At 46.1% G+C, this 15345-nt stretch overlaps 2 protein-coding genes and 1 long non-coding RNA gene across 3 annotated transcripts; 2 read left to right on the top strand and 1 right to left on the bottom strand.

Annotated features, from left to right (window-relative positions):
• The first annotated feature begins 3145 nt into the window (after nt 1-3145).
• On the top strand, nt 3146-6563 carry LOC129596566 (uncharacterized). The gene is made up of 4 exons (XM_055493893.1): nt 3146-3909; nt 4519-4899; nt 5280-5690; nt 6163-6563. Exons 1-4 carry the CDS (start codon nt 3493-3495, stop codon nt 6316-6318), a joined length of 1365 nt encoding a protein of 454 aa, XP_055349868.1. The 5' UTR covers nt 3146-3492; the 3' UTR covers nt 6319-6563.
• LOC129596567 (uncharacterized) lies at nt 4444-6724 on the bottom strand. Its single transcript, XR_008691455.1, has 3 exons — nt 6211-6724; nt 5325-6123; nt 4444-5228 (listed from the first exon to the last, which is right to left on the bottom strand). It is a non-coding gene; the product is annotated as an uncharacterized LOC129596567 (long non-coding RNA).
• Nucleotides 6725-7524: 800 nt separating this feature from the next.
• Nucleotides 7525-9032, top strand: LOC129596588 (uncharacterized). The gene is made up of 3 exons (XM_055493915.1): nt 7525-7532; nt 7590-8345; nt 8632-9032. Exons 1-2 carry the CDS (start codon nt 7525-7527, stop codon nt 8332-8334), a joined length of 753 nt encoding a protein of 250 aa, XP_055349890.1. The 3' UTR covers nt 8335-8345; nt 8632-9032.
• The last annotated feature ends 6313 nt before the right edge of the window (nt 9033-15345 follow it).

Below are 15345 nucleotides of genomic sequence, written 5' to 3'. Positions count from 1 at the left end.
ACATTTTTCGATTCCTGGATGGTAAATTTCCCATCATCCAGTATGGAGGGTGGCTGCGGGACGTAGCTGGAAAGATATCCAGCGAGCTGACGTGGCAGCTGTCCCGCAGTACCCAGCGCCCACGACCGTTACCGACGTAAATTTCGTTTCTTTTTGCCTCTTCACAATATTTTCCGTTGCTGAATTATGGAGACTAACACCGTTTCTCGCTCATCGAGCGCAACATACGCTCCTGCACGATCCCGACAAGCAAAACAACCAGTTGCCTGCCCAGATTGTGGGGAGCTTTTTAACCGTCTGGATTTACATCGTAAGAAATCGACTTATCTTAAAACCCAAGCAAGAAAAGAACGAAGTATTTTCCCCGTTGTGAAAACTTTTATTCCCGTTATCGTGCCGTCTGAAAATCATGCCCAAACACTAGAAACGAATGCTGTACAGACAACACACCGGTGGCATGGATGAAGCTGAGTACCTTTGGGTTCGAAATTTTTCGCCTGCCAGCAGAGAAAACGGACTTGTCTGTAACGGCCGTGATACGGCTGAATCTCAATGGCCGTGGCGCGGCTCCGCTTCTTTGCAACCCTCCCCGCCATGCCGCACCCAATCCCAACGAAGCCATAGCAAGTTCCAGGAATGTGCTATTTCGGCAGCAGTAAAAGCCCTCTGCTCCACGGATAACATTATCCGTCCATCCCCAGAATCGGTGTCATTGTTGCAAGAGAAGCATCCTGGGGTGTGCCCATGCGACACCAGTTGACAAGCCCCAAGCTCAGTTCTTGGTCTCTGAAATTACCGCTGACGAAATACTCGATGCCGTCCGTTCGTTTCCACATGGATCCTCAGGAGGTCTGTTTGGTATGCGCCCTCAACACTTGAAAGACTTGCTAGGACACGGAACGAATGAGCATGACAGAAGGCTATCCTTAGGACTTGCTGGTGCCGTTACGAAGATGATCTCGGGGGGTGTACCTGTCGAAATTATCCCTTCCCTTTATGGCGCAACTCTCACTGGTCTTCAAAAGCCGAATGGCGGAATCCGTCCCATAGCTGCTGGCAATACCATCCGCCGCATCGCATCGAAAATCATTAGTCGCAGAATGAAACAACGTATGGTAGAAAAGCTGTTCCCATATCAGTCGGCTTTGGTGTGAAAGGAGGAGCCGAGGCTGCCTTACACGCGACACGCATGTTTCTTAACCAAGAAGGTGAATGCCGTGTACTTATAAAGCTGGATTTTGCTAACGCATTCAACTGTGTGTATCGACACAAGATTTTGGAAATGGTGAAAAGTGTGCCAGAATATTTTTCGTATTTCCTTCAGTGCTATGGAAGGCTGACATCCTTAGCGTTTGGGGAATATATCATCCAGTCAGAAGAAGGGCTCCATCAGGCCAATCCGTCGGCACCCTTGGTATTCGGCCGCGTTACGCTACCAGTAGCAAAAGCCTTAAAATCGGTGTTGAAAGTTGCGTTTTTAGACGACATGACATTTGGAGATGAAGTCGACGTTGTATGCGGATGACGATATGGATCGAGTGAAGTCAGCTGAAATGGGACTGCAACTCAACGTGGAGTAGTGCGAGTACTACATTTTTGGTGGAAGTCCAAAACAGCGCGCAGAAGCTGATGCCGTTCTTATCCAGCGTTGTCCAGGTATGAAGCGCCTTATAAGAAAGACGTTATTCTACTTGGCGCGGGAAGTACCACTGAATCGGTCGGCCCATTGTTAGAAGACAAGATCAGTATGGTGAACATAATGATTTTTTGTCTGCCACTTCTACCGTCTCATCAGGCATTTTTCTTGCTCAAGAACTGCCTGTCCGTCCCCAAACTGATGCACCTTTTGCGTACGAGCGATGCGTTTAAATTTCCGGAAATTCTAATAAAATTTGAGTCATCGGTATGCAGAAGTCTGGAGGAAATTTCAAACGTAAAAATGACCAACGAAATCTGGAAACAGGCATCTTTGCCGGTAAGAATTGGCGGCTTAGGCATCAGACGCACCGAAAGACTAGCCCCTTCGGCATTCCTCGCCTCGGTCAACTCGGTGCGCCCGTTGGTTGAACAAATGAGCGCCAAGCAGAACGAAACATATGCGGCAAGTGTGGAACAAGCGTGGATATCAATGGGACCATCCGAACTTCCTGCTGAAAATTTGCGCGCTTCACAGCGTGCTTGGAACATTCCGGTTGTCCTCCTCCAGAAAGATGCAGTAGTACAGGAAACCAACTCGGTTAACCATAAGGCCCGGCTTCTAGCTGTTTCTCAACCCCAAGCTGGACTGTGGCTGAACGCGGTCCCAGTGGCAAGCCTCGGCACTATGTTGTCCAGTACCGAAGTCAGGCTATCGATTGCTCAGCGAATCGGCGCCCCAGTATGTGTCGAACTTTCCCGCATAACGAAGTCAGAGATGTGATCCACCGCGCGTGTGGGTCAGCCAGTATCCCTTCTGTGCTCGAGCCATCAGGCCTTTATCGCGATACCCAGAAAAGGCCGGACGGCATGACCACGGTTCCTTTCAGTCAGGGTGTGGGACGTCAGCTGCCCAGATACCATGGCCACCAGCTACATTCCGAAGACACTCCAGGAAGCCGGCGCAGCCGCCGCCATGGCAGAGGCAAAGACAAACAACAAGCACGGCGTGTTTTGGCGTGACCGTTTTATTTTTTCCGCTACGGTTTTTGAAACAATGGGCGTATGGAGTAAAGAATCAAAGTCTAAGATCAGTATACTTCAGTGCTTGGTAAGATGCTTTTTGAGCGGACACATGTAAAAAGGTCCACCCAGTTCCTGAAGCAGAGAATTAGTGTTGCTCTGATGCGGGGTTATGCTGCTTGTGTTCAGGAAACGTTTTGTATCGGTAAGAGGTTGGATGAAGTGTATTATGTATTGAAATTATGTAACGCGTGATTATGTGTTTGACAATTATTGTTAATTCGAATAACCCAATAAAGAGCAATTACTTCAAGTACAGTACTAATCTTTGGGCAGAAGAGAAGAAGCCGTCAAATAACAAAAGTTGTGGCCGCCCTGAACGACAGGTACGTTAAGAAACGCGGATGGTTGGTAATAAAATAATGGTGGTGGACGTTGCATATCAGTTTTAATTGCAATCTTTTCGCTGCACTCATTAGTAGCAAATGACAATCTTCTCAAAACCCCTGATTTAAAATAATTTATATTCCTGTTTTATTGAAATAAAGGCACTAGAGTAACCCTCCTCTGTGGCGCCGAGAGTTTTACGACTTGTATCGCGACGCCTGTGGGTCGCGTGCCCAGCGAGTAATCCGCGATGTTCGTGTACGGAGACGAGATGCAACGGCTGTGCGACTGGAACGCCGTGGACGTCCTGTTCGACGACGGCCAGCTGCAGCACGGCGCCGTCATCAACGTGGCGCCGGGCGGCCTGATCGTCGATTTCCGCTGTGCGGGACAGCGCGCGCAGTTCATCGAGTACGGGCGCATTTTCTGCTGCAGTTCCAAGCAGAGATGGAGCCCGCAACGGGACGGCGAGCCGTTGCAGGTGCTGCTGCGGCGCCCGGCGGACGGCGCCTGGGTGTGGTATGCCGGGCAGTCGGTGGCCATGGGATCGATCGGTTGTGGCTATGTGGAAGGCGTGCAAGTGCAACTCCCTATGGGACCGTCAAGGAACTGGTTCCCGACGGACAAGTACGCGCACCGCCCACGGACGCCGGGCTCCAGGAGCGGCGGGTGAAGAAGGATGATTTTGTGGTTCGGCGCTGTGCGTTGCCGGCGGGCTACTGGTCGGAGGCGTCCGCCGCGGTCCGGGAGATCTTCCAGTACGAAGTCAACCAGCGCTTCCACGTGCAGTGCACCGCGGTGCTCAGCAAGACGCTGCGCTATCTCCAGTGGAAATCTGAAACGCGAGTAACGGCTCAACAAGTGGTACGTTCATGTTTAAAATTATTGTCGCTCGTAATTAAGCAATAATACAATTCGTTATTAATATTTATAATCATTAAAAAATAATAATTCATAATCAGTATTACCTATTTAGTAATAAAATGAACGTAGATATTTATAAATAATTCGGAATCAATGGTAATAACTAATAAGTAGGAAAATTAATAATAATATTAATAATTCGCACTCAAATATTAGTGAGTCTGCGGTATCCGCCGTAAACCGTAAAACGGGCACCGCTTTTAATCAAAAGTACAAAGTTAGACTGCTTAGACAGAGCGTGTGTCTAACGAATTTCTGTCTGCTCCCTTGATTAAATGCGTTTTATTGCTTCCCCAGGCGGATATCGCTGACTCACTATTACAGAGAGATTGTCGTTGTTCTTAATCCTTCAGCGGTTTAAATTTAATGTGAAAGTGTTTAAATTTAATTGTGGAGTAACATGCCCGCGTTTGGGATTTTTTTCTATTTTATTGGCTACAGGCTACAGCCTATTAGAGCGTTTATAATAAAAAAGTTCCCTCGCGTAAAATTTACTTACTGTATATACGTTTAAACGATCAATATTTAAATGGATGTTCGTTGATGCAGGAGGACGAGTATAAGAACACCGTGAAGCACAACGACGAGCTGGGTCGCACCACCATAACCTGGAAATGGTTGCTGCGCCAGCAGGAGGCCGAGAGCGCTCCGCAGCGAAAACGAAAGATTCCCGGCAGCCAGCCCGGGAGTCTGCCGCTGCCGGTGGAGCTACTGCTGGAGGTCTTCCGCGCCCTGGACTCCATCGGGCGCTTCCGGTGTCGGCGGGTGTGTGACGTGTGGAACGCTCTCCTCACCACCGACGCCTACTTCCCCGAGGTGCGCGTCTCCAACACGCCAGCGGATTACGACGGGGTGCTACATTACGATCATTCACTGTACTGGATAACTGTCTCTGTGCTGAAAAGTTTCAATAGCGCCACGAAAATAGCGGTAAGTTTCGTTTATTCAATGAACAGACAAAACCCCGAGGCGCTAGTTCAAGGTTGGTTAGTACTGAAAGTGAAGCGAGAAAACTGGACCTGAAGTTGGTTTTGAGAAAAATCAGTTTTTGGACCCGAAAAAATGTGCCATCGATTTTTGACGGTGTAAGACTTAGCCACAATTTCCGTTCCAAGGAGTCAAATTTCAATTGTGCACGAATCCCACTTGTGATTCGAACCGACGGTTATTAATATTCTTAGTCTTTCGCCACCGACGAAAGCCACGTTTTCTTGAGCATAGAGCATCTCCGCTTCGCTTCGGTCCATTACAAAATGTCCCTAAATTTTAGTAAAGATAGGTAATTCCCAAACATGTGTTCCGCCCTATAGGTGTTCACGGGCATCGAGCTGTACGAATTCTCCGAATTGACCAACCTGATTTGGGGCATGTTCCAACGTGCGGGCAACTTGTCAGTGGTGGTGTTGTACAAGTGCAATTTCAGCGAAGAGCACGGCTATGTGGACAGTGCTGTCCACTGCATGGCTCAACAGGTCGTGCCGGATGGGTCGCGCGGCCGCATCCTGTGGCGACAGTGTCGCTTGGGGGATGAGAACATTACAGCGGCGATCGCGCACCATGCCGTCCGCGGCCAGACGGAAGGGGAGCGCCAGGAGGAGCTGTGGGAGCTGGTGGAGCAGAATCTCGTCCTGAAGAAACCGCTGTACCGGACGGCACTGGCGGCTTGGGTTGCCGACTGCGTTGCGCAGCAGCGAACCAAGGACATCAAGTGGATTATCGAGGTCAGCATTTGGTGGTGCAAAAAATTATTAATTAACGCAAAATGTTCTCGATTTAAACTCAACAAATACAACGGTCGAACGCAGACCTAATATTTCAGAGAAAAGGAAACCTTTTGGGCGATGTTAGAAATTTAGACTTGAAAAAACTGGTGGAACGCTGACTGGGTGTAAAAGCAAGAAACGTTTGGCCCATGATGAGACTTTTGGTACACCTGAATGCATTTAAACTTTAAACGCGAATGTTTCCACTTTCCAGTCACTTGGTTATAAAATGTGACTGAACAATGCAAAGTAGTCTGTAAAAACAAACGTTTGTGTGCTTGTACTGATTGTACGAGTACATCAATTTGGTGTTCTGTACCGGGTGCACATGCCTGGAAGCTGCCTAGTATTGTACCTTCACCTTGGCATTTCCTTTTTGTGCGCTCTTCAACTGCAGAGTACGAAGAACAGTTAACAGTGGATTGTTTAGGTCATGCGCCGCTACCAGTGGCTGGACCCGCGCAAGTCCACTACCTACCGCAACCGGAAGTGGACGTCGGCTACTCTGGGCAGTCTGGACGTCAGCAAGGTGACCACGCTGACGGCGGCGGTGCTGAGCGAAAGCATGGATCGCTCGGATGAATGATTCGGCTGTTAATAACAATCCAAATATGACGGTTTCCTCGTACTGCGTTGCAGTCGTTGTATAAATCTAGTTTTATTCGGCATCAGTCAGCACACATATCAATTCGCCTGCGCAGATTTAACAAATTTACACATTAGAAATCCATCCGAAATCTCTGTTGTCATTCGTGATGTAAGGAGTGTATTGTACTGAGCCTGTTTTTAGCGGAACCTTTTAGAAAGTCGTCATTAACAGCCAACCAATAAATGCACTGCTTGTTTTGTACAATCACTGTAGTTACGGGAACATTGTAACGAAAACCATCTACGTGCAGCAAAGTACATTTTGTTCACAAATAATGTAAACAATAATGTCGTTCGCATGATGGGTATACGAGTACAAAGTCATAACAGTTTGATTAATTCGGTACCGCCAACCAGCGCCAGGAAGCTCGATCGATTAACTTTATTCGCGTAACAGCATCATATGCTATGACTGAAAACGAGTTGTTATCCGGATGAGCCTTCGGGCTCCAAATATTAGTCCATGTCTGCATAACGCAGAAAGAGGCACATTCAATTCCGTCTTTTCGCGGACTTCGTCAAAATTCTGACGCCTAATGGCAGCACTGATGCGTGAATCAGCACTGCTTTAGTACGGTTTCGAGAAAAAGCAATTGCTGCGAAAGCGTATCTCATAAATTCAGCTAAGTGGTAATTATGTAGGCAGCCGACTGGAAAGTTGAAATGTAACCGAAATTTCTCACCGCCTTTGCATAAAGATTTCATAGTGTGCGTTAGCAGAGCAACGTACTCCGTAACTCGTGGCTAACGTTTACTACGCGGTAGCCCGCAACTTCGAACAAAAGTCCATAAATTCACTATGTATCCATCAGCGAAGGTGAATACGTGCGCAGCTCTACTGGCTTTATTTCTCTCCACAGCGGGAAAAAGCAGAGGTAAAGCAGTCCAAAATAACAGCTTTGAAGTTGAAATTTTGTGAAGGAAAAGTTACAGTAATCTTTAATTTTATAAACAGGATTGACTCTTCAATCGCCATCAGTGCATACTGCACAATGTAAAAATTGTAAAGTAAGAGTATCAGTAAACATAAATTCTTAATTTCATTTTCGATCAGCTAACTGAAGTGCAGAATACACGTTTTCTTTAATTGGTAATTTCAGTAAGGCAAAGCGTTTATTCCGTTTTGCAGGCGATGAATTGAACAATGGAGATGTCGGTATGTTTTCGCCGCTGCCGGACTTCGACACTGAGCTAATGACGCGCGACCAGTGCGAGCTGCAGTTCACAGCTAACCGGAGGGCGCATCAGCGTCGGCAACTCGTTGGCCTGCGCCCAAAACCACGGTCTGGCTGTTAACTGCAGTGAAAATGCGACAAACGAGGAAGTACACACATTAGCGATAGCGCTGTCGCAACCGCCCCTGAAGGCGGTTTCCATCAGTCTGAACGACGGACCGCAAATAACTTTCGACAACCTGGCACCGGTCCGCGAGCAGACCGTGCTATTCCACTTGCGCAACTGTCGTTCGTCGCGCGCCTCGGACAAGCTGGCTCAACTGCGCCTGCCGCATTTGCTGGAGTTTGCCGCACATAACTGCCGCGCGCTGGACGTGCGCCGAGCGGACTTTTGGCGGTCGAGCAAACTGCGCCTGGTCCAGTTCGTCAACAGCACGCTGGAGTCCCTCGAAGCCGGCACTTTCGCTGATTTGCCCGGATTGCGACTGCTCTCGCTGGAGCGTGGCCTCAGTCAAAAGGAACTCTTCCCGGAAGACGTACAAGCGTATCTGATGCGGCCACACTGTGGCCCCGAGTTCGAGCCGTTCAGACGTTGGTGGCGCGTCAGCGGCTTGTTGCAACAAGCTTCTGAAAGCGCTGTCTATCGCATCGAGTACGATTCCTGGAAGAACGAAGACCTGGGCAAACGGGACGTCTTTGTGCCCATAGACTGTGCCACGGCGTCGTTTCCCAACGGATCGGCTACTGTTGACTTTACGATGGAAGTTTTTTTCCGCTAACGAAGACCTGCGTGAGTTACTTGTAGAGTAACCCTGCACTTGACAGCTTTTTTAACAGCTGAGAGAGACGTACGCTGTACGAACACATGCACGATTCACATGTGCTGCCTGCCTAGTGAGTGCAGTGCAGTCGGCTCTGAGCCAGCTGAACGTTTGCCAGTACTACACTGCCGTACGAGTACAGCTCATATCGTACGAAAAAGCTGTCAACTGCAGGGTTACTCTACAGTACTACTACTCAAATTTCAGTTTGAAGTCTGTTTCTCAGGTCGCTTCAGATTTATATAATCCTTTCAGACCCTGACAAGTTTGGCCACCGCTGTGTCCACTCCACGGACGCGGATGAGGAATTCCCCACGTTTTCCAGCGAGCCGGTAACGGCGACGGAATGCCAGATCTTCACCATTGTCAACTGCTACTCACTGCAGCGGGATTTGTCTAACTTCAAGAATTATCCATTTACTCCGGATGGATTGGGCGAACAACCGCAACCAAACTGCAGTGGCGAACCACAGAAACGCGAAATCCAGGAGATGGCCAAGCAACGGCTCCGACCCACCACCCTAACCATCAGTGAGGACTGGAATGTCACATGCGTCGACGTGGCGCCCATTCGGCGGACCGTTGTCATCTTGGACATGGCCGGCTGCACGGGGGTCCGTGCGACGCAGCCGGCAAACGATTTGCGGCTGAACAATCTCCTGTACTTTGGTATAATGTTCTGCAGTGATCTGGTTGTGCAGCGGAGTGACTTCCAGCGCTTACCGAAACTGCGGGAATAACTGTTTAGCAACTCCACGCTGCGTAGCCTGCAATTCGACGCATTCGGGGCGCTGGGTGATCTGCGTCTGCTGGCGCCGGAGTTTGATTTCTACTACATGCATGGCGCCATCTATTCGGACACGCCGGCCGAGGATCTCGATCAACGGATCCGTGATTACCTGTGGCGACTGCATTGCGGCTGCGATTTCGCCTGGTTCCGGGGCCCGCGCTCAAGCTCTGACTCAGACTCTGACCGCTCAAACTCTGACTCTGACTACTCAAAGTCTGACTCTGACTGTCCAAACTCTGACTCTGACTCTGACTGAATAACCTAAGAATGACTTAAGAAACCTAAGAAACCTAAGAAACCTAAGAAACCTATTAAGAAACCTAAGAAACCTTCAGAGTCAGAGTCAGACTTTGAGCGGTCAGAGTCAGAGTTTGAGTGGTCAGAATCAGAGTCAGAGGTCAGAGTTGGAGTAGTCAGAGTCAGAGTTTGAGTGGTCAGAATCAGAGTCAGAGTCAGAGTTGGAGTCTAGGCCTGGTTCCGGCAGTGGTGGACGAATAACACACGCGGCTGCTGCACGGCGAGCGCATTGACTCGGGCGGGCGAGGTGTGGGCTTTTCGGGACTTTATTAGAAACCAGCCGTACAATCGAGAAGATGTATTCCTACTCTGTACCCATAGACTGTGCAGAACCGATTCCGCCGGCTGCCGCGAATATCAACATCACAGAAACCACCTTTTCACGCCATGAAAGACCGTGTACTGGGCACTAATATTCATAATAACGTTATACGTTTTAATAGGCAGTAGCCATCAAATAACAAAAAGGCAAGCGCGGGCACACTACATCACAGTTAACATTTAAACATTAAAAAAACAACCAAAATCTCTATCCCCCCGCGGGTTAAAAGACAAAGTACTTAACACGGCAGTAGCATTTCCCTTAATGACACCAAAACAGGCCCAAACTAAAACTTTGCTTGATAAAAGCAGTAGAACGCGCTTCTCCAGTTAATTCACGAATTCTATTTTTCGGCCCATGAAATGTACCAGTTTGCTCAAAGCCGGGCCGAAAACTCCGAAAACTCCCAACGTTTCAATCACTAAAGGATAAAAATGGTGTCGATTTTACTGTACGAACTTTACTGTACGTGTTTTTTACTGTACGTGTGTGGTTACTGTACGAAAAATCATCTGACAGATACGTGCCCAGAAAGCTTAGACTATCATTGCGTATGTGTGAACTGTAAAGGCGCCGGTAAGCTTTCTCATACAAATTCTCATTCGGCCTTTAATCATGAATATTGCGAAGTTTTTCAAAGTTTGAAAAGGTCTAGGTTTTTCTTTAACACCGAGCGAAAAAACGTGCAGCACCCTCGATAATTTCAAAGCCGACAACGAACGAGGTTTTTGCTAACTTACCAGCTGTTACAAAAATCATGACAAATTTAAACAAATTTACGAATAACAAAAAATTTCACAAAGTAAAAATTCGTTATTGTAATGCTAACAGTGTAAATTGTAAAATTGACCAGGTAAAACTTTTCTGTTCTGCGGCTGATATTACTGGCATAACCGAAACTTTCGAACAGTGTGAAGAGCCCGAGGAAGATTGTCTTTTCGCTGATCTACGATCGTTTAATGTTTTCGTAAACCGAGAATTGGCAAGTTTGGTGGTGGTGTAGCACTTGTCATTCGTAAAAGTTATAAAGGATATCGACGGCATGATCTAGAAATTCCTTTGTCGAAGCTCTGTTTGTTGAATCGAAAATTTTGAACCGGTTATTCATTGTTCTCTACGCTCCACCTGACAAATGCCAAAAAGCTGTTCCTATGCTCACTGAACATCTGCGCAATAAGCTTTCTCCGAATACGCTTTCAAAGACTGTGCTGATGGGTGATTTCAATTTTCGCGACATTGACTGGCAACGCGGAACAGGATCCACTAGCGCCAGTCGTGACCTGTTACGCGCCGTAAATGAGTTTGGTTTTGTGCAGATTATAGATTTTCCTACCAGAATGAGCAACTGCCTTGACCTTTGTTTGCTTGATAGAAAAAGTTTATTTGAACCAGCTGAAGCAATATCTCCGCCCTCCTGCACAAATGACCACGTGGGTTTTCAGTTTACGCTAATTACCAAAAAATTCAGAATGAAAAATAAAACGATAAAAAAGTGGAAAATCGATAAAAATAATATTGGTAATTTTTGGAATGTTTTGAATCGCACAGATTGGGCTTCTTTATTTTGCAATCATGACAGTAACAGTCGAGCAGCAGTTTTCGAACAAGTTTTCATTCAAGCAGCCAGTCTTTGCTTCGAATACCGTAACGTTGTTATTCGAACTGGAAAGGTCACGTATCCGTCTAGTATCAAAAAGTTAGTTAAAATGCGTGATCGAGCGTTCAGAATTTATCGTCAAGCAGAGCTGCCACTAAAAGATTTTTTCAAAATAAAATGGAAATCTCTGTCCAAGCAATGCGATCGTTTAGTAAAAAAATTTGAATGCTCAAAAATAACGGATGTTGCGTTATCGCACCGAAATAATCCAACAAAATTTTGGCGATATGTAAAATCTACCTCCGACCGCAGTGGCATGCCGCCGCTAAATTTACTCAACGGCCGCACCGCGGTCTCTGACACCGAAAAGGCGAATGCTCTAAACTTACAGTATCGTGAATCACAGTCCACGTGTGGATCGCATTGTAATAATTCCGGATCGTACTTAATTTGTCGAAACGAAAGTGTTTGGGAAATAACAGAGCTACTCGTACTGGAACAGTTAGTAAAATTATCTACTAAAACGTCAAGCGGAAAGTTCGTTATTACCAATCAGTTGTTAAAAACTGCTGGTATGTCAATAACTCGGCCACTGAAAATGATTTTTGAAGCTGCGTTACATGAAAGCAAGTTTCCGTCTGTTTGGAAACAATCATTTATTACGCCAATCCCTAAATCTTCATCTGACGTGCGGTTACCAGTAAGCTATCGGCCTGTATCTATTCTCCATCCTGTGTCAAAAATCTTTGAGAGGTGTTTGGACAGTCTGATGCGTAAGTTTTTGACTGAGAGCAATGCATTGTTTGATCATCAGTTTGCGTATCGTAGTAAAATGTCAACTGAATTGCAGCTGTTTATTTTACTAAGGTAATTAGTGATTTTATTTCAAATGGCATAGAAGTTGATGCAGTGTTTTTAGACTGTTCAAAAGCATTTGATAAATTGTCGCACGATTCGATTGTAAAAGCCCTTGTAGATTTAAATCTACCAAACCAGATTGTGCATCTAATTTATGACTACCTTAAAGGGAGATCTCAGTGCGTCACCGTAGATGACGCTATTTCTGACATTTTATCAGTAATAAGTGGTGTACCTCAAGGGCCAGTTCTAGGTCCACTTCTGTTTATTTGTGTATTAAACGCAATTCTTGCCGTGCTTAAAAACGGCAGCAAAATTTTTGTGTTTGCTGATGATATGGTAATTTTGCGCCCCGTGATTAATAACAACGACTGCAAATTACTGCAAGAGGATATCGTCTGTGTTAGTGACTGGTTAAAAGGAAACTGTCTGTCCTTAAACGCAGAAAAATCAGTGCATGTTTGTTTTTCCTTAAGGCGCGAAATTATGAGCTGTAACAATTACTACATAAGTGGCAGTAATGTTCAGAAAAGTGATGTTGTCAAATATTTAGGTGTTCAGGTTGATCGTAAACTAAGCTGGAAAGAAAACTGCGAAAAACTGTTCTCCAAATGCAACCGAAGAATTATGTACATTAATCGATTATTTAAGTTTTTTCATTCCGGCGCTAAAATCCGACTGTTCGAATCTTTAGTTTTACCGGTAATTGATTATTGCGCTTCCTGTGTCCACCCAGTACAGATAATGTCTAGTGATAACATTGAAAAATGCCAGGTTCGCTTTCTTAAAAGCATTCGTCTCGGAAGTGATTTGTCGGATTACGAAAAACGCTTAAAGGAACTAAAGTGGGATAGCCTCAAGTTACGCCGTAAAAAAAAGCGCTGGTTTTGTGTATAAATTATGGTTTTGTAAAGTCCCGCTTGGTAACTTTTGTTTTGTAAAGTTTGTCGGTTCGGCTGCTGCGCTTCATTCTGTTGCAGGTAGTACTCGTCACTGCGTATATATGACTCTCCATCCTCACCCAATAATGCCGGCTCCAACATCGGTATGTGGCACTACCGTGACTGCTGTCCATGGATCGCACGTAGAGCAACTTGCGACGTTGTGGAATGAGCTTCCGTTACCTCCAGAAGCCTACAAGTCCCTCGGTGCATTCCAGAAGGCACTCGACGACGTGGATTGGATGAAACTTGCGTGGATTAAGAAGCACCCTCTGTGGGTTAAGAAGCAGTTTGCTGCTGGACATGTTTGTGTCGTTGTTGTTTCGTTAAATTCCAGCTGAAACTTACTGTATAGGCAGCAAGTGATGTCTGTAAAATCCGTTCGATCTTGCATATAACATCCTTTTTCTCTGCATGAAAATTTGTGTGTTTTTTTTTTCCATCTTCTCTGTCTCAGCTTAAAGGGGGCAATGCTCCGTAGCGAAGGACAATAAATTCCGTTATTTATTTTCCAGTGGAGAGTATTTCCGTCGCTTTGCGTTTTCTTTATAACGTTATTAAACATAAAATCAAATCGAACAAAAATTCAAATTTAATCGATGCAGTTATTTTAGGAAAGTACGTGCTTAATACGATTCAACTGAAAAGATTATTGAAATGTATAGCATTACTAAAATTTAATACAGAAAACCAGTACAATACTCTTACAGGTAGCGACTACTAGCTTTATTGGGCAAAAGCCATCAATACAACAAAAAGTGCATACGCAGAATACTACGCAAAATGATTTACATTTAAACATTAAAAAAAACAACCAAAATCGTTAGCGCTATCAGTCATTTTAGAACGCATACTCAAAGTGCCCAAAACAGCAGCAGCATTTCCTTTTACAACAGCCAGGCTAAATCTCTGCTTTAAAAATGCAGTAGAACGGGGCTCCCCTGTGACGTCGCGAATCTTTCTGCCAACGAAACGAATAAGCTCCGCAAATGCAGGACCAAAGGTTCCAAAGGTCTCGACCGCCAGGGGATAAAGAAGATATCCCATTTCTTCCACAAACGCGTACTTACGACGTTTCCTGTCTTCGGCCAAAAGCGCAACACTTCCGGATGCACTCGCGCTTGCCCGCACGTGCGATAAGGCTACTGTGTCCCAACTTGTCACTTAGCATCCAATGGCAGTATTATGCAGTATACAGCATTAATTGTGACAAAGTCATTCCACAACCACTGCACTTTAGCGACTTGTCACTTAGCGACTTGTCACTTAGCATCCAATGGCAGTATTATGCAGTATACAGCATTAATTGTGACAAAGTCATTCCACAACCACTGCACTTTATTGGTTGGAAATGTGTTTGGTTGGAATTTCCAAAACGATATTGGAGGTGCCTTTACCGTTTGTCATTGGTCAAACGACGAGGCATTAAAATTGCCGATTTCAAGGGACCCCTTGGTTTATGACTCAAGGGGTCGCAAGGCAATAGAACGGATTGCTTGCACAGTCATCGCATCGGCGAAGGCTTTAACATATGCGCGGTGGGACCTCTCTACTCTCTTCTGTATCTTGTCTGCTCAGCTAGACTACGGCTATACCATGGCATTTCCCTTCCGTGCACTCTTTAACTGGAGAGTTACGAATAGCAGTGAGTGGTGGGTTGTTGTTGGTCATGCACCGCTACCAGTGGCAGGATGCGCGCAAGTCAGCTACTTACCGCAACCGGAAGTGGACGTCAGCTACCCTCGGAAATCTGGACGTTGGCAGGGTGACCCCGCTGACGGCGGCGGTGCTGAGCGAAAGTATGGAGTACTCAGACGAAAGATTCAGCTGTTGATAATAGGCCGAGGAAGATGGTTTCCTCGCAGCATGTGCCTTGTGTGTCGCGTTGAGGACGTGAACTATATAATCTAGTTTTATTCGGCATCAACCAGCGCATATGTCAATTCGCCTGCGCTGGTTGATGCCGAATATACACTAATAGAAGTCGACAAATTATATAACCTCGATAAACATCCACAATCTCTACTGTCGCTCGTGATCTTCAGAAGTTGTGCACGAAGCTTTATGTAACACAACCTCATGGAAAATGGGCATTAATAGCCATCCAAATTGATCCAATACATCCCTATACCGGTAGATGGCATACCGTTTGCACTGTAAATTT

The sequence above is a fragment of the Paramacrobiotus metropolitanus genome, unplaced genomic scaffold, assembly GCF_019649055.1.
Source record: "Paramacrobiotus metropolitanus isolate TYO unplaced genomic scaffold, Prichtersi_v1.0 Parri_scaffold0000092, whole genome shotgun sequence".
NCBI classification, from domain to species: Eukaryota; Metazoa; Tardigrada; class Eutardigrada; order Parachela; family Macrobiotidae; genus Paramacrobiotus; species Paramacrobiotus metropolitanus.
This window is presented reverse-complemented; position numbering and strand designations above follow the sequence as displayed.